General features: G+C 39.3%; 2 protein-coding genes across 3 annotated transcripts in view; one reads left to right on the top strand and one right to left on the bottom strand.

Moving 5' to 3' along the window:
- EZH2 (enhancer of zeste 2 polycomb repressive complex 2 subunit) overlaps positions 1-9,554 on the top strand; it is a 378,737-nt gene extending 369,183 nt beyond the window's left edge. The window contains 1 exon segment of the mRNA XM_033930316.1: positions 9,237-9,554. Within this exon segment, the coding sequence (XP_033786207.1) occupies positions 9,237-9,297 (61 nt within the window). The 3' untranslated portion in view covers positions 9,298-9,554.
- An 8,880-nt stretch (positions 9,555-18,434) lies between these two features.
- Positions 18,435-21,880, bottom strand: part of CUL1 (cullin 1) — a 275,377-nt gene continuing 271,931 nt past the window's right edge. For both annotated transcript variants that reach the window (XM_033930314.1, XM_033930315.1), the window contains one exon: positions 18,435-19,080. In XM_033930314.1, coding sequence (XP_033786205.1) covers positions 19,000-19,080 — 81 coding nt within the window. In that variant the 3' untranslated portion in view covers positions 18,435-18,999. The remainder of the gene's footprint in view (positions 19,081-21,880) is intronic.

Here is a 21,880-nt window from a genome sequence, read left to right as displayed (position 1 = left end):
CTGCTGTGTGCTATCTTCAGAGCTTGGGGTCCATCCCCCTGGGAGTGTGCTTATCTTCTGCCCCTGCCAGAGGTTTAAGAGCCCTCAAGGTATCAGGGCGCAGGCAGCTCTTTCCCGTCCCCGGTTGTGTGCGGAGGTTTCGGTTGGGGTCTCTCTGGCTGGCAGCCCGAACATCTTGAAGATTAGACTTTTTTGGAGAAAATTTGAGACAGAAATTCCTTTCCTTTCACTGCAGCTGCACAGACAGAGCTGCAAGGCAGGCACTTTGGAGACTGTAAGTACAGCCTCATTACTTCCTTTGGGAGAATCAGGAAGGGTCTAATAGGGTTTTTTGTGATTTCTGAGGGTAGGGATAAGGTCTCCCACTTCCAAGAACCCTAAATTGCTATTTTTTTTTTTTTAACTTTATATTAAATCTCCACAGACCTTTTTTGGTGCAAATTTCCTGGTGGCGGCCATCTTGGATTTTTATTGATCTTTTTTCAACTTCTGTTGTGTGCCTCACAACCTCTCGATTTTGTTAAAAAATCTTTAGGTATGGATTCCTCCACCTCTACTGAGTTGAATCGTTCCACGGGGTCAGAAAAGAAGGATAAGATCTTGCAGAAATTAGACGTGCAAAGAGTTTTACTTCACTACTTACAGAGAACCAATGACTTCTGTTTTTCTCACCATCTGTTTGTCCTGACTAGCTAGTCCAGGCGGGGGAGGCTGATGTCTAAGGCCTCTATTGCCCAATGGATCCACATGGCCATTTCGGTGACTTAACATTGTCTGTGGCAAGCAGCCACCGGTTTCTCTAAAAGTCCACTCGACTAGAGGTGTCACTGCTTCATGAGTGGAGCCTCGAGCGATTAATCTGGCCAAAGTTTGTAGAGCGGCCACTTGGTCGTCTCTTCATACCTTTACCAGATTTTATAGAGTGGATGTGGCGGTTCGGTCCGATACCACATTTGAGGCCTCAGTGTTACAGGCAGACTTTGCCATTGCTTTGGTACATTACCTATAGTTCGGAATCCGGAGAGGATATAACAGAATGGAAAATTAGATTCTTTCTGTTAGTCCCTGGAGGATTCCATACATCCCGCCCTCTTATCTGCTCTGTCTGTTGTATCACCTATACATTTCTGCTTTGGATGCTTCTCCTTTCAGGCCTCGGTACCTTCCAGCCAGCAGGCCAGGCCCTATGGGGAATTGTTCTTTATATGTGGTTACATATTTCTAGTTTGTGCTCATTGCACATGGCAGTTTAGTTCCATGTTCTTGCCTATATTTTCTGTTTCTTAATTGCTCTTTTATATTGCAGAGCAGAACAGAATGAAATTGTATAGCAGGGAGATTCCCCATTCCCCTTTGTGTCTATTCCAGTTCTATTCAGTTGCTTTTGGATGTTACTGCAGGGGGCTCTGTGTTCCTCAGCCAAGTGGGAGGAGCAGAACCCAATTTGTGGGTTGAGGTGAGACACCTATTGTATGGAATCCTCCAGGGTCTAACAGAAAGAAGATTACCAAAGGTAAGAACTTAATCTTCCAATGTGTCTGTTGTATATCAACTAATTCTGTAATTATTCTTTAGCAGAATTGCAGGTCCTATCTAAAGCTAAGAAAAATTATACCAGTAACATGTGTGCTCTTTTGAACCAGCATTCCCAAGCCTTGTCCTGGAGGCACAGTTTACTGGTCAGATGTTAAAGCTATTTGTAATGAATAGACACAAGAAATTTGCTTATGTTTAGTCTGCAATTGTTAGATGTATTGCCCTGGTGGTTACTGCTTTGCCACAGACCCAAGTTAGTGTTGACAGGTTTTCTGCTCTGAGAATAATTAGATCATATTTGAGGCCATTCATGAAGGAGGATCTGACTGAGATGATTATTTTTCTGAGAACAAAGTTCTAAAAAGATTTATCTAAAATATTAAGTGATTAAGGGCAAAATGGTAGAGACTATTATATTTTATTGCAAAATTGGGATTACTGGTACAGTGTTCAGTTGGTTTTAATCTTTTTTGGATGGTTGTTGTTTTTGGATGTCAGATGGGAAAAATTACATTACATTACGGATTTCTATTCCGCCTATACCTTGCAGTTCAAGGCGTCTTTGTTAATGAAACATGGGGTTCCTTTTACTAAGGTGCGTTAGGGCGGAATAACGCGCACTGAATTACCCCACGCGCTAGACCTTAACGCCAGCATTAAGCTGGTGTTAGTTCTAGCCACGTAGTGTGCGGTAATATCCTGCGTGCGCTAAAAACGCTAGCGCACCTTAGTAAAAGGAGCCCATGGTATTCCTCAGGGTTCATCTTATGCTGCTTTGCACAGTGTTGAAATCTTTGGGAGCTGAAGTTCGTCTTCATGCTGACGATATTCAGTTTGCATTTAAGATTTTGCCAAGTCATGCTGAAATGTTAGATTTCTTGAACTTCTCTTTAGATAAGATCAGTAATTAGCTATGATAATTGCCTCAAATTGAATGTGGAGAAGACTAAAATCATTTTGTTTTCGAATCATGTTAGTCATGATTTTCTAACACTGGTTACATTTAAGGAAGTAATGATTTCATTTGTAAAAACACTTAAAAACTTTAGGAGTATATTTGGATACTTCTTTGAAGATGAAAGAGCATGTTTCTTATATTGTTAAAAAAATCTTTTTTAAGCTGAGGCTTTTGCGCCCTTTGAAGTCAGTGTTAACCAGTTCTAATTTTCGTTTGGTTTTTCAAAGTCTGATTTTTCCACATTTTGACTATTATAATTCCTTGCTAATGGATGTTCCTATGAAAAATTTGAGATCTTTACAGGCTGCTCAGAACTCTGTGGCAAGGTTAATTACTGGAACTTCTAGATTTGAACACATCACTCCCGTTCTTAAAGAATTGCACTGCTTGCCACTTGAGTATCATATTTGCTATAAATTGTTGCCATTTGGTTTTAAAACATTGTGTGAGGAAATCTCCACTTTTGTTAGAGACTCCCTTTGTATTTATTGACCAACATGGAACTTGCGTTCCTTGAACAGTAATGCCCTGGTGGTCCCATCTGTTTGTGAAATTCACTGCGAAGAATATAGGAATTCTGAGCAACTGCGCTTGGTGATGTTGACTGTTTCAAGACTTTGTTGAAAACGTTTTTGTTTAGGAAGATATATCAATGCTTATTTTCTAGATTTTTTTTTCTTTTTCATTAAATGTTTTGAAGTGTATTAAGTAATTGCTGTTTTAATGTATTTATCTGTTATAAATTATGTATGTTTGTTGGAATCCGCCTAGAAATGTTGATAGAGCAGAATATAAATTTTTTAAATAAAGAACAGAATGAGAGCATATACATAAGCATGGATTAATGACAGAGTCAACATTCATTTAGTCAAGAGAAATCTTACCAATCTTCTCTGAAGGGGTGAATGAACATGTGGATAAAGGTGAACTGATCAAAATTGTGCATCTGGATTTTCAAAAGGCATTTGACAGAGTACCTCATGAAAGACTTCTGAGGAAATTAGAAAGTCATGGGATAGGAGGTAACATGCTATTATGGATTAAAAACTGGTTAAAAGTTAGAAAGAGAGTAGGATTAAATGGTGAATATTTTCAATAGAGAAGGGAAAATAATTGGGCTCCACAAAAATATCTCCCTTGTATTCAATTGAATACAAGGGAAGTATTTTTGTGGTTTTATGATTGATCTCTCTTTATCCTATATACATTGTTTTTGATTTAAAAATAATCAGGCTCCCCAGGGGTCTGTGCTGAGACTGCTGCTTTTTAACATATTTATCAATGATCTGGAGACAGGAATAACTACTGAGATAATTAAATTTACTGATAACACAAAGTTGTTAAATCACCAAGAGAGTTGTGAAAAATTGCAAGAGGATCTTGTGGGTTACAGATGGCATTTAATGTGAACAAGTGCAAAGCGATGTATGTGAGAAAGGGGAACCGAACTATAGCTACATGATACATATTAGTCGCTGCCCAGAAAAAGGATCTAGGTATCATCTTTGAGGATACATTGAAGCCCTCAGTTCAGTGTGTGGCAAATAGAATGTTAGGAATTATCAGGAAAGGGATGAAAATGTTATCATGCCTTTGTATTGCTCTATGGTGCGGCTGCACCTCAAATACTGTGTGCAGTTCTGATCGCCACATCTCAAAAAAATATATAGTGGAATTAGAAAAGAAGCGCAATGAAAATGATAAAAGGGATAGGATGACTTCCCTATGAGGAAAGGCTAAAGTAACTAGGGCTCTTCAGTCTAGAGAAGAGACGGCTCAGGGGAGATGTGATAGAGATCTATAAAATACTGAGTGGAGTGGAATGAGTAGATGTGAATCACTTGTTTACTCTATCTAAAAAAATACTAGGAGTAGGGACCATGCAATGAAACTACTAAGTAGTAGATTTTAAACAAACCAGAGAAAATATTTCTTCACTCAATGAGTATTTAAACTCTGGAATTTGTTGTCAGAGAATATAGTGAAAGAGGTTAGCTCAGCAGGGTTTAAAACAGGTTTGCATAATTTCCTAAAAGAGAAGTCCATAAGCTATTATTAAGATGGCTTAGGGAAATCCACTGCTTATTCCTAGGATAAACAGCATAAAATCTGTTTTTGTCCTTGGGATCTTGTCAGGTACTTGTGACCTGGGTTGGCCACTGTTGGAAACAGGATACTGGGCTTGATGGACTTTCGGTCTGTCCCAATATGGCAGCTCTTATGTTCTTATTGCACACTTTTTGACAGCATTATTTTTTGTTTAGGTTCTTTGTTTAGACTTCAAATAAATATATTTTGTTTTCTATTAATCCTAGTTTTGTACATAAATATCCTATATTTCTGTAATTAATTAAATTATATTTACCATATATAGTAGGGGGTCAGACAGTATAAAATTAGAGGAGTTGGAGTTGAAGGCTTGAAATACCAACTTCATAGCTCTTGATGAAACAACTACATTGGCTGGTGATTTATTCAAGGAGCCACCTGTTCCTTCTTAGATCATTGATTATCTGGAGCTCCACTTCAATACTAGCATTGGGGGTCATCCTTATTCAGAGTGGAATAAACTCCTTACCCAGAGGAAAAGGCCCTGAGAACCCGGGGACTATTTGTAGCTTCTAGGCTTCATGGCTATGATAGAGGTGGTTCTATAGACAGGAGCAAATACACTTCTCCTTTCATATTCGTGGGGGATGGGGTGGACATAGGTGCGAATACAAAAAAAAACGCAAATAACTTTTTAAGTGTTATTCACAGATTTTAGAAAAAGTCTTCCGTTTTTATTATTTGAACCGCAAATAACTTTTCTACAGCGATTTCTGAGCAGGCAGGCAAGCAGCGATTTCAGGGCAGGCAAGCAAGCAGCAATTTCAGGGCAAGCAAGCAGCAATTTCAGGGCAAGCAAGCAGCGATTTCAGGGCAGGTAAGCAAGCAGTGATTTCAGGGCAGGCAACCAGCGATTTCTTGAAAGGCATGCTGGGAAGAAGCCTTTCTCTCTATGGATGCTGGGAAGCAGTGTTTTTCTCAGTGAACACTGGGAAGCATGGAAGCAGCAAATTTGTGAGAGAAAGCATGGTAGCATCGATTTTCAGAGTGAATGATAAGCAATACACTTTTTTATCAGTACAGTAAAAGGAAGAAGAACTTTAATGATTACATAATTTGGGGGGGCGGAGTCAGCTTCTGAAAAATCACGAATAAGCGAATCCACAGATACGGAAACCGCGAATACGGAGGGAGAAATGTATGAGACCCTTCCAGCTTGTTCTCCTTTTCTTGCTGGTCTCCCCAGTCCCAACAGTTCCAAGGTCTTTCTTTGATAATGGTGGCACTGAGGTCAGTTGATGTAGGGCATCCCTTGGACTTGCCAGACTGGATGGTGATGGTCAGTGGATGGACTAGTTGGATGGGAAGCCACTTCCTCAGCCAAGTCTTGCAGGAACATCAGTTGAGTCTAGAAGCTACATGGTCTGTCCGTTGCCTGGGAAAAACAGTTCTGCTGATATCCAGCAATGCCACTTTAGTAGCTTAAGTAAACAAGCAGAGGGGTGCAAGATATCAGCTGGCTGTGCAGCTGTGTGAAAGTGAATCTAGTAGCAATTATGGTGGCATATATTGCAGATGTGGAAAATGTCAAGGTTTTTCTCAGCTAGCAGCTTCTAAAACTGAGAGAGTGGGACTAGAGCTCCTCAGTCTTACAGTTGGTGATGAAGTGGTAAAGTGTACCAGCCATAAATCCGATGATGTCTCTTCTATGGAATGCAGATCTGGTTCAGCTGTTGTCAAGAGATATAGATAGGTCTTATGAAACAGGGTCCAGTTCTCATGGAAGACCCGGATCACCTCTGGCTTATGGCTTGGCCCTTGAAGGGGATCTGCTTTAGGAATAAGGAGTACTCGGTGTCAGTCATATCCACATTCTGAAGGGTTGAAGAAGTTTTATATAGTTAGTTAATGTTTAGAGCTAGCATTTGATCACTAATGTGTGGAGAGTGGTTGTCAGCCTGGTAGGTGGGTTTGTCTACCATCTGGCATTTGTGCAAGGTGAGCTTAAGACTCTCAAGATCAAGTTGAAGTCCTTCCTTGTTGCAGAGGTAAAATTAAGGGCATTTCATCACTGGCATCTGCATATAATGTGGTTTTTGTTTTTTTTTTGGAGGGGGGGGTTTGCATGGAGTCAAGCATCTGGTGATGCCATAGTAGGATCATAATCTGGTTTTGTGGTCCTCCCTTTGAGCCCTTGAGGAAAGCATTGTTGAAAGTCCTCTCTTTGAACGCAGTGTTTCTGGTGACTATTTAGCCAGGTAGGTATTAGAGTTGCAGGCCCTATCGTTGCTAAGAATTTTTTTCCCAGTGGACTCAGTTGCTGTCTGTATAGTGCCTACCTTCTTATCTGAGGTAGTTTCTTCCTTCTACCTGAATCAGTCTCTCTTCTAGAATAATGTAGAGTCAGTCTTAGCAAGATCCTTCATAGGTTGGACATTCTGCTGCACAATCTACATGTCACAAATTCTTTCAGGAAGTTCATTCAGCTCTTTGTGGTGTTCAGTGGATTGTTCAAAAGGGAGTCGTTGAAGTCAAGTTTCAAGTTTATTTTTGATTTGATAAATCGCTTATTTAAATTTACTAAGCGAGATACAATTTTGGTAAAAAATGTAAACATACAGTTAAACATAATATTTACATATTAAAATAATGGGTTAGACCAACAGACTTACAGACTAATGGATACACAAGGTAAAAAAGGGAGGAACTAATTTTAGAATAGAGAAGAGAACCATAAAAGGAAAGAAATGTTGGGGAAGGGGAAGTAAAAAGTAAGAAAGAGCTAAGATTAACTTTGAATTTAGTTTAAAGGTCATAAGCATCTTTAAAAAGAAAACTCTTTAAATTATTTTTAAAATAACTCAAATTATTTTCCTCTCTTATATATTGTGGTAAAGTATTCCATAGTTGCGGGGCCATTACGGAGAACATTTCATTTCGTCGAGTTCCAATAACTTTCAGGAAAGGAACTACTATGAGCTTTTGATTAGTAGATCGAAGAAGACGTGGTGTGCTATGAGGGATAAGTAATTTATTAATAAATTGAGGTTTGTTAGATGAGAGGGTTTTGAATACTAAGAGCAGAATTTTAAAAGTGATACGGTGGTTAACTGGGAGCCAATGAGATTTGATTAAAAAAGGAGTGACATGATCGTATTTTTTGCCATTATGAATCAATTTAACAGCAGTATTTTAAATTATTTGAAGACGTTTCTTTTCTTTTTGTGTAATATTTATTAATAAGGAATTACAATAAACGAGTTTAGCGATAATTAAAGAGTGAATAAGTATATTTAATGATTTTGGCTCTAGAAATTTGGAAATTGAGCGAATCATTCGTAGCCTATAAAAACAAGATTTAACAGTGTTGTTTATATGTTCATAATAAGAAAATTTTTCATCGATGATGACACCCAGTATTTTTAATGATGTTACTAAATTTAGGTGAGTATTATCTATGGTGAAAGGAGCATTCAAGTTTATTTCCTTTTTCCACGGAAAGAGTAGCGCTTTCGTTTTTTGTATGTTAAGGGCTAGCATGTTGGAACTAAGCCATTGTTTAATTTTCACTAGATTCTTATTAATCTCGATTATGTCTTCTTTATTTTCTGGGTTTAGAGAGTGCAGAAGTTGAATATCATTAGCGTATGAGAAGGTGGTAAAGCCTATGGATTGACATAAACTTAATAATGAGGATAGAAAGATATTGAATGATAACGGAGACAAAATGGATCCTTGAGGGATGCCATAATTGAGAGTGTAAGGTTTGGAAACCATAGAATTAAAGTTAACTAAGGATGATCGATTGGAAAGAAAAGAACTAAACCATTCAAATATTTGGCCACAAACGCCTATAGATTTCAGTCTTTCAAGCAGCAATACATGGTCAATAGTGTCAAATGCTGCTGACAGATCTAAGGAGAAAAGAATGACACAGTTATGATGATCCAGGTGATAAAGAATATTTGTGGTCAAACCAATCAGTGAATACTCTGTGGAGTGATTCTATCTAAATCTATTTGTATGGATGTAGAGCATTAGTTGATTTGACAAAATCTGATAACTGATCAAATACTATTCTTTCCGTTAGTTTAGCTAAAAACGGTATGAGATAGGTTAAGGTTCCAGTTGAGTTGATGCACATTCTCTAGTACTCCTTATATTGCGGATGCATTAGAGGACACAGCTTCTCTGCCTCCAGCTGCTGGTAGGATGGCATGGCCCATCAGTCTGAAGTAGTCTAACAAGAATTGAGGAAATGAAATTAGCAGGAAAGAACAGATTTTACCATCACATCAGTTAAACTAGATAATATCTGGAATGATACTTTGAAAATTAATAAAATTTCATAGGATGTTGTAACTGCAAAAGCTGTGGTTTAAAAAAAGTCTTTCAAGCAGAAATAAGTTGAATTGTAATGCTAGTATGACATATTGGAAATATGAGGAAAGCAACATACCAGCAAAAGGTATCATAACCTACAAAGATTTTGGTTGTCTTCAAGACTAAGTTGGCCATTGAAACTTAGAGCCTGTTTTACAAAGCCGCGCTTTATGGGCTTCGGGGCTGTTGCCACTAGCGTGGCTTTTTAAAACAGGCCCTTTGTTTTGTGTAAAGCTAGAAACTAAAATGGTATTTCTTATGTGTAAGAATATAAAACCTATTTTCTTTTTTCCTCCCCCCCCCTCTCCAGATACAGCCAAGCTGATGCACTTAAATATGTGGGCATTGAGAGAGAAATGGAAATCCCTTGATTCCAGCTACCTCCTCTTCAAACAGCTGCCTTACCTTCTTCAGGAAATTCTAGTACTGGGGCAATTTTAGATAGATAAAATAATGCAATTTGGAGCTCTGAGTTTGCAAAGTACTGTAAAAGTAATTTATAGTGAGGACTTTGAATATAATTTTTTTATTGCCTTTTTCCAGTTGAAAAATGTTTTGTACCAATGAACATTTGCAATAATGAAGTGTGGTACATTTACAACCTTGAATAAAAGATACTTGAACTTCATTCGAATTTGACTGTTGTATTTTGCACTTCAGAAAACTGTCAGGTTTACCTCGATGTATGGTTTGTATTTTATATGTACTTTTGGACACAAGTCCGTTGACAAGCATTCACTAGAATCACCAAGAGGCATAATAACATTTTTCCATAGAATATGGTCTTGGGGTCTTCTATTATGCTAATTATTGCCCAAATTTTGGATTTCATCCACTATGGCCCAAAGATAAAGCTTATAATAATATAGGGGTCCTTTTACTAAGTTGTGCTAGACGTTTTAGCGCACGCTAAAATGGCTAGCGTGCCTTAGTAAAAGGACCCCCACGTGAATAATTGTGTGACAGCAGCTTACTTTTGAGCCATATTATCATTTATCATTTGGAAGGAGTAATTATGAATACTGTGTTGATAAAGCATAATTTTCTTTATTATGACTGCATTTTTTGTATAGTTTCTTCCATTCTGACATGCTGCTTTCATGATTCAGCAACATACATACAGTACCTTGTAAAAGTTGTCACACCCCCATTACATGTTTCATATTTTCCATGCATAGGAAATACATGGGTGGGAAGTATCTCACAGATTGACAGAATATACATTTTTGCAACATAAATAATTCAGAAAGTAAGAACAGAAACACTATTAAGTATAACTGTATACAGTGGTACCTCAGTTTGCGAGTGCACCGGTTTGCGAGTGTTTTGCAAGACGAGCAAAACATTCACAAAATTGGATCTCTGAGAATCTCGGAGAGAACGGGAACCCGAAGGCCTTGAGCATGCACAGCTGCTCAAGGCCCAGCGTGAAGGAGGCAGATCTTCGGGCACTAGCATGTCCTGTGCGTTGATGCCGGTGCCAAACGGTGGTAAGAAATGTGATCGGGTGGGTGGGGGATGCCGGATCGCGGTAGGAAGGGGTTGCGACACGAGCGGGGGGGGGGCACCGGATCGCAGGGGGGTTGCCGGATTGCAGGGGGGGTGGCGAAACGAGCGGAGGGATGGCGGATCATGCAGGGGGGCGCCTTCATGAGCAGGGGGAGCAATGCCCGTTCTTGGGGGGGGAGTAGCGCTGCTGGCCTCAGGGGGGGTGGGAACATATCAAAGCGAGTTTCCATTATTTCCTATGGGGAAACTCGCTTTGATATACGAGTATTTTGGTTTACAAGCATGCTTCTGGAACGAATTATGCTCGTAAACCAAGGTTCCACTGTATATTGTAAACCACACAGATGCCTTGTGGATGGTATATCAAGACTAAAGAAATAAAACTTGATTGCATAAGACTGTACACCCTTTGACTCAATACTTAATAAGCCCCTTTTGCAGCAATAATAGCCATGAGTAATTTAGGAAGAGCATCTACCAGCTATGTACAGCAGAATGGTGCAATGTTCCCATTTTTCTTGATAGTATAGTTCTTTCCTGCATGTCCTGCATTTTGGGGATCATCTATGGAATCCAATCTTCAGTATTGTCACAGATTTTCTATTGGATTTGGGGGATTCAGGTCTGGGTCTGATTGGGCCACTTAAGGGCATCCTCTTTTTTTTTTTTTTTTTTTTGCTGAACTACTCCATTGTTGCCTTTGCTTGGTGCATAGGACATTTGTTCTGCTGGAAAACAAATCATTTCCCAAATTCCAGATCTGTGGCAGACTGGAGCAAGCTTTCTACCAGAATTTGCCTGTATTTTGCTCTATCCTTTTTTCCTTTAATCTTCACAAACTTCTCTGTCTTTACTGCTGCAAAATATCGTAGCAGCTTTAAATAATTTTGATCAAATTTGTCATTATATAATTTAATAAAGCACACATAAAATCCTAACCTAACGTAATCAACTAATTATTCACCCCTCCCACCAAAGAAAAGCCCAAAAGTCCATTGATCTTGCATGATATAACAAATCTTCTCCAGCTTAGGGCGATTCCTATACTCTTTCTCTACCCAACTAGGTTATCTCCGAGAGAGAAATGTTTTTATTTGTTTACTGAAGGCAAACTCTCATCCCCTATAATTCCCTTAGGAGTTTATTCCCCAATTTAGAAAAAACAATGAAAAAAAAGCCTTTGTTCTCTATTTAGCCAAACTCCCACCTTACATCCCAAACAGACCACTCTGCTCCCAGGAAGAAACAGGCCTAATATTACCCCCTGGTTGGAGCCTCCAACTAGAAAGTGTCAGATGCCGATCCTACTCCCATTTCTTACCAAAATACAGGAATCAATTACCTCCATGTATCAAATTCCTTGAAGGACTTTTGAGTTTTAAATAGGAAAGCAATAAACACCTAATTTCCTTAGCCTAGTACCTGCTTGGTATAACACATAGATTCCACTACCCTTCCCACATCATCATTTTAAACTTTCTACCAGAGCATCCAACTCACTATCTTCCTCCTTCAGCCACAGTCTGTAAAACACAAACTAATGTATATGTTAGACTCTCTCAGTGCATGCTTCAAGATGATCCAGCTATATGTGAAACTTATTTGTAATTACTAATAATGTACAATGTACGTAGATTATAAATACTCGTTCTGTATCTGCTAATTTAAGATGAACTACTATAGTAGACAAGTACCATTTTAGCCCATATTGCCTTGTCTGTATCTTGTTTAACTGTGGATTTGTTACCTTGTAACCCATGCTGAGCTCTCAGGAGAATGGGATATAAAATGAATTAAGATCAGGAAAGTCAAATACAGTGGAACCTTGGTTTACGAGCATAATTCATTCCAGAAGCATGCTCGTAAACCAAATTGCTCGTATATCATAGTGAGTTTTCGCATAGGTAGTAAGGGAAACTCGCTTGATTGGTTCTACCTCCCCCCCTCCCATGAAGCCACCGGCGCTGCTCCACCCACCCACCCACCCCTGATCGAACAGGCATCGCTCTCCCCCACAAACGCCCTCCCCCCGAGAACCAGCATCACACCCCTATTCTACTTGAACCAGCATCGTTCCCGCCCGTGAACGCCCCTCCCCCCCCGAGATCCGGCATTGCATTCCCCCCCCCCCCCCCGTGCTGGAAGCAGCATCCCCCACCCGCCCAAACAAGCCCCTTACTCCATCTGGCACCGGCACCCAGCACCAATCCACAGGATGTACCAGTGCCAGTGAATGAAGATTCCGCCTCTTGCCTGGGCTGGGCCTTGAGCATCTGCGCATGCTCAAGGCCTTCTGGCTCTCATTCTCTCCGAGATTCTATATATTTCTTCCCTTCATCATTGAGTCTTACAATGCCACTTTTGCACTTCTTCCTATCACTGATATATCTAAAAAATGTTTTGTCTCCCTGTTTTACTGTCAGCTATTTTAAATTTAAAATGCTTGTAACAAAAACATATTCCAAGCGACTTTTTCAACCTAGTGTGTGAGTACTAAGCAATTTGTACATTAGTTCCAGTAAAAAAAAAAAAGACATCATAAGCCAAACATAGAAATATACAGTGGTACCTCGGTTTACGAGTGCACCGGTTTGCAAGTGTTTTGCAAGACAAGCAAAACATTCGCAAAATTGGCCCCTCGGAAACCGAGCGTGCCTCAATTTGTGAGCGGCGCCCCCCCGGCGATCCAGCACCCTACCCCTGCAATCGGGCACCCCCGCCACAATCGGGAAACCTCCCCCCCCCCCGCCACTTCTTACTGTCATCTGGGCACCGGCACTTCCTGTGCATTGGTGCTGGTGCCCGAAGATCGGCCTCCTCTTCTTGCTAGGCCTTGAGCATCTGCGCATGCTCAAGGCCTGCGAGTTCACGTTCTCTCCGAGATAGGTAGGCATTTTAAAATGCATTCTCTTCATCTATTGAGAAATGCCTTTATCTGAGGTGCCTGACCAAATCAAAAACACATTATCGATATATCTTAGCCACAGTGATGAATGGGGCCCAGTGGGAACTGCAAAGGTGAGTATCTTCGAAGGTTGTAACATAAAGGTTGGCCACACTTGGGGCAGAAGTTTTTCATCTCTCCCTCCCATCCTCCCTGTGTAGCACTTCCCGATCGAACAACCCCCTCTCCACCCCCCCCCCTGGTTAGACGCAACTTTTGGGTCTCCTAAAACAGCTTTCCTTCAGCTCATTTGGGTCCAAAGTAGTCCTGACTTAAAATTAGTGACCATTATAGCAGGGGGTATGTAAAAAATAAACTAATATAAAGTGGTATCTCGGTTTACGAGTGCACCGGTTTGCGAGTGTTTTACAAGATGAGCAAAACATTTGCAAACTTGGTGCCTCGTAAACCGAGCTTGCCTCGCTGTACGAGCGCCCCCCTGTGATCCGGCATCCTCCCCCCCCGCTCACGTTGCCCCCCCCCTCCACCGCGATCCTACTTCCCCCCGAGCACGTCAATGACACTAACTTTACCCTGTCTTGGCACCAGTGCCGGTGCCCGAATATCCTCTTCTGGCGCGGCCTGGGCTGGGTGGTGCATCGGAGATCCTCCCTCTTCTGTGCTGGGCTGGACTGGCTTTGAGCATTTGCGCATGCTCAAAGCCTTCTGGTCTCGCTCTCAATCTCGGATGGGGGATTGTTCAATAGTTTCTTATGGTGGGAAGGGTAATCATTTGAATTTTATTGTAAAACATTTAAGATGCCTTTTAGCTAAAAATCCATAATGCATTTGAAACTGTTTTCATTAAATGTCAATGGGCTCAATCACCTTATTAAGAGAAAAAAAGGCACTCAATTTTCTGAAACAGCAGGATGCGGATATATGTTTCATTTAGGAAACTCATTTATCTGCTATCGAATCGATGAAGCTGGAAGGGGGGTGGGTTAGGCATTGAAAACTTGTAAGAAGGCAGAGGTGGCTATTTTAGTGCTTAAGAAATGCTCAGCTGCATTTAATCTGATTTCTGCAGATCCCTCAGGCAGATAGATCCAGGTGGATATGATCTTGTGGAAAGATATTCTGACATTTTTCAACATCTATGCAGAATTTTTTAAAACTCTTCAGCAGTTGGTTCTACCACTGGCTGCTTCTAATTTAGTAGTGGCGGGGGACTTTAATGCCGTTATGGATCCATTGTTGGACAAACAACCCAGTAAAATGCTAATATCATTAGGATTAGATAATTTGGTACAATCATGTGGATTGAAAGACATATGGCATATTCTTCATTTTAATGCTTGGGAATTTTCTTTTTGCTCCCATGCCCATAAATCATTTTCACAAATAGATTATGTGTTTGTATCAGATAAATTAGTACAGCAAATCACAAAAGCCAACATAGATCCAATTATTTTGTCAGATCATGGTGGGGTTTGGATTGAGTTTAAATTTGCTGAACAAGAGGGTAGTAGACCTGTTTGGAGATTCAATAATACATTGCTTGCAGATTCAAACTTTATTGAAGAATTTCAAGTAAAAATGAGTGAATATTTTCAAATCATTGCCTCAGAGGAAATTTCTTTAGAAACCTTGTGGGATGCCTTTAAAGTTATAATGAGAGGGCAAATCATATCATACTCGGCACACATTAGGAAACAACTAAAAATTGAATTTTCTAATTTGGAAAAAAATATTAAAGGATTAGAGTTACAATTGACTTCGAAATGGGAACAAATTACTTTCCAAGCCCTCTTAAAAGCTAAATACAAATACGAGATTTCCTCTCAATTGGCTAGAAAAGATTTGTTCTCTCAACAGGCTCTGTATTATGGAAGCTCAAATAAAGCGGGAAGATTAGCTAATTAGCTCAAAGCCAAAAAAAAAGAAGTAAAGATTGTGGTGATTAAAGATGAGAAGGGTGAAACTCATTCTCAAATTGGAAATATTTTAAAACAATTTTTGAGTTTTTACAAAGCTTTATATTATTCCAAGCTTTATTCAAATAAAGAATTTGAGGGTTAATCAAGGGACCTAAAATTCCTGAGCATATTAAAGGAACTCTTGAGGCACCTATATCATTGAAAGAACTTCAAATTGCATTGAGGTCCCTTAGAGTTGGATCCGCTCCAGGTGGAGATGGTTTCACTGTAGAGTTTTACAAATCAATCCAAAGCGCACTATTACCTCATCTTTTAAATTTATATCAGACTTAACTAACTAAAGGTTGCATTTCAGGTACTATGGCAGAATCATTAACTATAGTTTTGCCTAAGCCAAATAAAGATCCTACATTAGTTTCAAAATACAGGCCTATTTCTTTAATTATGTAGATGGAAAACTTCTGGCTAAGTTATTGGCTTTACGCTTGGCCAAGGCTTTCTATTATATATTTATTGGTATGCACCAAACAGGGTTCGTTGCTCAAAGACATTCTTCAAACAACGCCAGACTGGCTTTCCACATGTTAAATATAACAAAAGCCTTGGAAGATCTGGCCTTCTCTGTATCCTTGGATGCAGAGAAGGCCTTTGATCATGTGGAGTGGACCATCATGTATCAAGCAATGGATTGGTTTGGTATTGGTTCTGGATTTAAACAAATGATTCAAACCTTGTATAGTTCTCCTTCTGCCAGATTATATATTAATAATACTTTTTCAGAACGTTTTGTCTGGAGAGGGGAGTTAGACAAGGGTGTGTCCATTATCTCCTTTGCTTTTTGACATTGTTCTGGAACCCTTGCTATTGGCTATTCAATACGCAAAGGAGATACAGGGTATTCCTTATGCAGGTCGGGAATATAAAGTCTCAGCATATGCAGATGACATTTTGCTTCATTTGAGGAATCCTGAAACTTCCATCACACATTTACTGGATTTGATTGACCAATTTGGCAAATTTTCTGGCTATAAAATAAATTGGAGTAAATTGGAGGTTCTTCCACTAAATGTACATTGTTCAAAAGGATTATTTGATACCCTATGGAAGGAAGAGGGTATAAAATATTTAGGTATTTGGATACAGAAAATGTTGGAAGAGACGATGAAAGTAAATGAAAAATCTTTGATGAAGGTTACATAAATGTGTGAGCAATGGAACCCTTTACATCCGTCTTGGTGGGGGAGAGTTCAAACAATTAAGATGATGATTTTGCCTGTGGTTTGCTACCAAATGGGTATGTTGCCAGTATTTTTTCAGGGGTCCTTTTACACAAAATTAAATAGTATTCTTACTAAATTTGTTTGGCTTGGTAAAGCTGTGAGAATTGCTTTAGTATCTTTATAAAGGTACCATCAAGCCTATATAATGCATCGGGGTATGTATTGGATCCTCCACTCATGGAAAATCTTCCAGATTGATTATGGTTGGAATGGCAACTCCTGTCTCCATTGAGATTGTGTCACATTTTAAGTATCAAATTACCTAGGATGTATAAAGACAATAGAATTTTATTAGACACTTGGCAGACATTAAAATTTATTAATAATTTAGCACCTATTCCAATTCATAAATCCACCTCTCAGTCCCTTTGGCTGAACTCCAAGATTCAAATTGGCGGGTTTAAGATCCTTTGGAAGCATTGGATGCAGGCAGGTATACATACATTAAATGGTGTGTTTATCAGATGGAAAAGCTGCTTGACTTTTCACGACTGCAACAAACATTTGGTATTGCTAAGTCTCAAAATTACTGCAGTTGAAGCAAGCCATTCAGAAGGGGTTCCCTGATTGGCGAAATCTTAAAAATCAGTATAGTTTGCCGATCCTATGCTTCCAGACAGATTTCCTAGGGCATCAGGCCGCCCAGTGGTAGAAATTAATATCTGAATTTTTGAATAAGAAACCAAACACTGGTCTTCGCGACATTTGGAGCATTGAGATAAAGCAACAGATTTCTGTGTCTCAATGGCCACGAATTTGGACTTGGAGGATGAGATGTACAGCGTCTGCATCTATGAGACAAACATGGTTTTTCTTGTTACATAGATCTTTTTGGACCCCTGTTCGATTACAGAAATTGGATAGTTCCAAATTTAATAGATGCTGGCACTGTATACTCAATGTAGGGACATTGGATCATCTACTATACTATTGTCCCTTGATACTTAAATTTTGGAGATCCATTTGGGGTCAAGTGAATTAAGTATTGGAAAATCCAGTGGCATTGACGTACGATACCGTGCTATTTGGCACGTTAATGAGGGCTAAAAGCCCAATATCTTCTCATAATAACAAACTTCTCTTTATAATGACAGGGGTTTCCATACAACTTATTTTGAAGAACTGGAAAAATTGGGACCGGTTAAATTATAATTTCTGGTGGGAATTTCTATCTCGGCCAACAAAAACCAAAAAATGTACCAATATACAAAATATGAATACAAGCACTAAAAACTGGTACTGTAAAAATACAATCCCCACCAGATAAATCTGGACCAATGTTTCTATGAATTTCTATGCCACACTTTTAAACTGGAACATATGATTGCCATACAACAGGGACATTATAGAAAATTTATGGATGTTTGGGAACCATTGACAAAATTCTGTAAAGAATGATAATTGATCTTAATTTTGGCCCTTGGAGTATACACATCTAGGGTGGGCGGGAGGAGGATGGGAATGTACTATTTTAAATTGGAAAAGCTTATTGAAAGAATCCATGTATTTGTGTTTTCTTGTTAGTTATTGGGTGGGTGGGTGGGAGGGATAAAATGGTTGCTCATATATATGTCAGTAAGACGAATGTGCTTTTCTTGAATTATTATATGTATACATACTTGTGTTTTGCACTGTTGAAGTTTGAAAAATCAATACAGAATTAAAAAAAAAAAAAAAAAAAGAAAAAGCTTAGTGTGCTCTAATAGACATTAAACTGTCACATAACCCATAGGTAGAAACTAAGATGTGCAGCATTTAGTGTGTGCTAGGCTTTAGAAAAAAGGTCTCAAACCCTTTTATCAAAAAAAAAATTTTCAGCAGCAAACAAAATAATCCTCAAGAACCTCTGGACTAAGGAAAGAGGAGCTTAAAAAAACAACAACCAAACAAATGGCTACAGTCTTCATAATCATTCCTTTTATTTACATTAAGAAAGATAGAACTTAAACCAGTAAAACCAAATGAAACTTGTACAGAAATCTTTTGTTTTTGTTTTATTCATCACACATTAAAAAAATGAAACACACTATACAAATGGTTTTTCATAGCAGATTACACATAGGTCCATTCAGACTTGCTCTTAAAGTGCTGCCCGTGACAGCCATTTATCATACAGCCAATGTATTAGATTTAAATGCAGAGAGGCAGTAGCATGCAACCCCCAATGTAGGCGGGTTTGATTTCCTTTCTGTTTTTAAATTAGGTTAAATGGCAATGGTGTCCTTATTTTCATATTTACATACTGAATTACATCAATCCTGAGCAGTTCCGTTGTACATCTGAGACTTGCAGATGGGAGCCCTCGTCTCAAATTTTCTAAAAATAAAAGTCCAAATGACAGCACATTGGCTGCTGTAAAGTTCAGTTGTTTTCATTCTTTCCATCACATACTGTAACTATTTGCTGAGTGCCACACAAATGAAGTTTACCACCCAACAACTGCTAAAAATAAAAAAAATGTTAGGCCAGGTAACTGTAAGTATCCTTTTCCCCATCCACACGCTCCAGATATTCCTTCTCAATCAGAATGTCAATGCATTTCTAGGAATTGAAAACATACAAAAAAAAAGATTACTTTTTGTATAAGACTGCAAGAAAATACATCATTACATTTTTTATCTATTCAGAAGTTTGGTGGTGGAGATGCAATTCAAATATCTTGGTTTAATTCTGGTACTAGAAATCTGTTTACACAGAGATAACTTGCTAGTTCCATACCCGCATCACCTCTCACCTAGACTACTGCAACCTGCATTGGTCTTCCACTAAACCATCTCTCTCCCCTTCAATCTGTTGAGAACTCTTCTACATGCCTCATATTCCACCAGTGTCATTATGCCCACATTACCCCTCTCCTCAAGTCATTTCACTGGCTCCCTATCCATTTCCACATGTAGTTCAAGCTCCTCTTACTGACCTACAAGTGTATTTGCTCCACAGCTCTTCAGTATCTCTCCTCTCTCCACTCATCAGGTAAATCTTTTATTTGTACCCTTATCCTCTAGGGCCAACTCCAGACTCTGTCCCTTCTACTTTGCTGCACCGTATGCCTGGAACAAACTGCCTGATTCAGTATGTCAAGCTCAGTCTCTGACAGTATTCAAATCCAGATTCAAATTCCCTCTGTAATTCCCCCACCCGAGCACTGTGTATTGATGCACCTTCTTGTCCAGTTTGTCAGTCTTGACTAGATTGTAAGCTCTTTTGAGCAGGGACTGTCTCTTAATATATAGTGTTGCGTATGTCTAGTAGCATTATAGAAATGATTAGTAGCAGTAGTAGTAGCAGCTCTACTATAACACAGTATATCAACTTTCTATTCATTTCTTCTTGTTTCAGGACAACCAATCAAACTAGTTGGCACAGCATAGCCTCATCACTTGCTATCCTAAGCACAGAAATCACTCATTCATTGTCTTAACTGCACATGGAATATAATAGAAAGCAGAATTTGCAACTGTGATAAGGGTAGTCTAATTGTGAAAAAAACAATGCCAAAATACACACCAAGTATGAAAACCAGACAAGTCTGACAAATTAAGAAAACAACATGACATTATTGATGTAACCTTTATTTAAAAAAAAAAAAATGAAGTTAGCTATTCTCATAGTATTTATCATATATATTTATGATTAAATCACATTTATTAAATCAAAGAGAAAACAGTCAATACACAAGCAATTCCACAATTCTATAACATGATCCATACCCCCACCCCTTTCCCCAAAAATCCCATAGAAAGATCAGATTAGGACATGGGAAGCACACTTACCATACCATAATAGGTGTTATCCAGGGACAGCAGGCAGTATATTCTCACATGTGGGTGACCTCTCCAAGCTAACCAGAAATGGAATGGTGAGAGAGCTGGCTATTGGGAAAATAAATTTTGTAATACTGCTCGGCTGAAATGTCCACCCCGTCTGGAATAGGATTCCAGACAGTAATGAGAAGTGAAGGTATGAACCGAGGACCAAGTAGCAGTAGAGCGGAGAAAAGCCACTGAAGCTACCATAGCTAGAACCTTATAGGCTGTGACACAACCCGCCAGTTGCAGCCAAGCCTGCGCATAGCAAAATGAGATGCCAGCAGCCAACCAGTTGGAAACTGTCCTTTTAGAAATAGGCTGCCCAACTGGTTAGGATCAAAGGAGACAAAAAGTTGAGGAGACGATCTATGTGGTTTGGTTCATTGCAAATACTTTAGTAGGCCAACGCTTATTTGCAGTCCAAAGTGTGAAGAGCTATTTCTCCAGGATGGGAATGAGGCTTGGGAAAAAAACACTGGAAGCACAATGGATTGATGATGGAACTAACTCCGTGACCACTTTCGGTAAAAACTTTGGATGATTGTGAAAAACTGTAAAAGGAGGATCCGCCACCAAAGCTTTAAGTTCACTAATTCTGCCAACAGAAGTCAGAGAAATGAGAAAAACTACCTTACAAGTAAGGTATTTAAGATTAGCTGAAGACATTTGTTCAAATGGAGGTTTCATCAGCTTAGCAAGTACAACATTAAGATCTCAAACTACTGGAGGTAGTTTAACACTGTAGAGTCCCTTCATAAATTTGGAAACCACAGGGTGAGCGGTGAGAGGTTTTCCATCCAATGGTTGATGAAAAGCAGCAACTGCACTGAGATGGACTCTGATAGAAGTGGATTTGAGTCTAGAATGAGATAAATAGAGAAGGTAATCCAAAACTGCAGATGGAGGTGGATTTTTGTTCCTGATGAAGAAGATTGAACCAAACAGAAAACCAAGTCCATATCTGAGTGTAACATTGTCTTGTGGCTGGTTTTATGGAGGCTTCCAAGATGTCTCTAACCGATTGAGAAAAATGAAGGTCAGGTGAAGTCATCCCGAGAGATACCAAGCTGTCAGGTACAAAGACTGCAAGTTGGGATGTAGAAGAGAACTGTGACTCTGCTTAAGAAGAGATGGAAAAATTGGTAGAAGTGGTTCCCTTATGCTGAGCTGAAGTAGAAGGGAGAACCAAGGTTGTCTGGGCCACAGAGGAGCTATCAGAATCATAGTGGTAGACTGTCTGAGCTTGACAAGCATTTTGAGAATAAGAGGAAATGCATAAAGGAACTTGTTTGTCCAGTTCAGAAGAAAGGCATCTGCCGCCAGGCAATGAGGAAAGTACAGTCTAGAACAGAATTGGGGCAGCTTGTTGTGGGGAGACGCAAAAAGGTTTACTGAGAGAAAATGGGATGGAGAGCTGCTGAGTTCAGCATCCATTCATGAGGTTGAAGAATATGTCTTAGTTTGTCCGTTAATGAATTTTGTTCTCCTTGAATGTAGACAGCCTTCAGAAAGATGTCGTGCAGAATTGCACA

The sequence above is a fragment of the Geotrypetes seraphini genome, chromosome 2 (genome assembly GCF_902459505.1).
Source record: "Geotrypetes seraphini chromosome 2, aGeoSer1.1, whole genome shotgun sequence".
Lineage (NCBI taxonomy): Eukaryota > Metazoa > Chordata > Amphibia > Gymnophiona > Dermophiidae > Geotrypetes > Geotrypetes seraphini.
The sequence above is the reverse complement of the archived record's forward strand: the minus strand, read 5'-3'. Positions and strand labels throughout refer to the sequence as shown.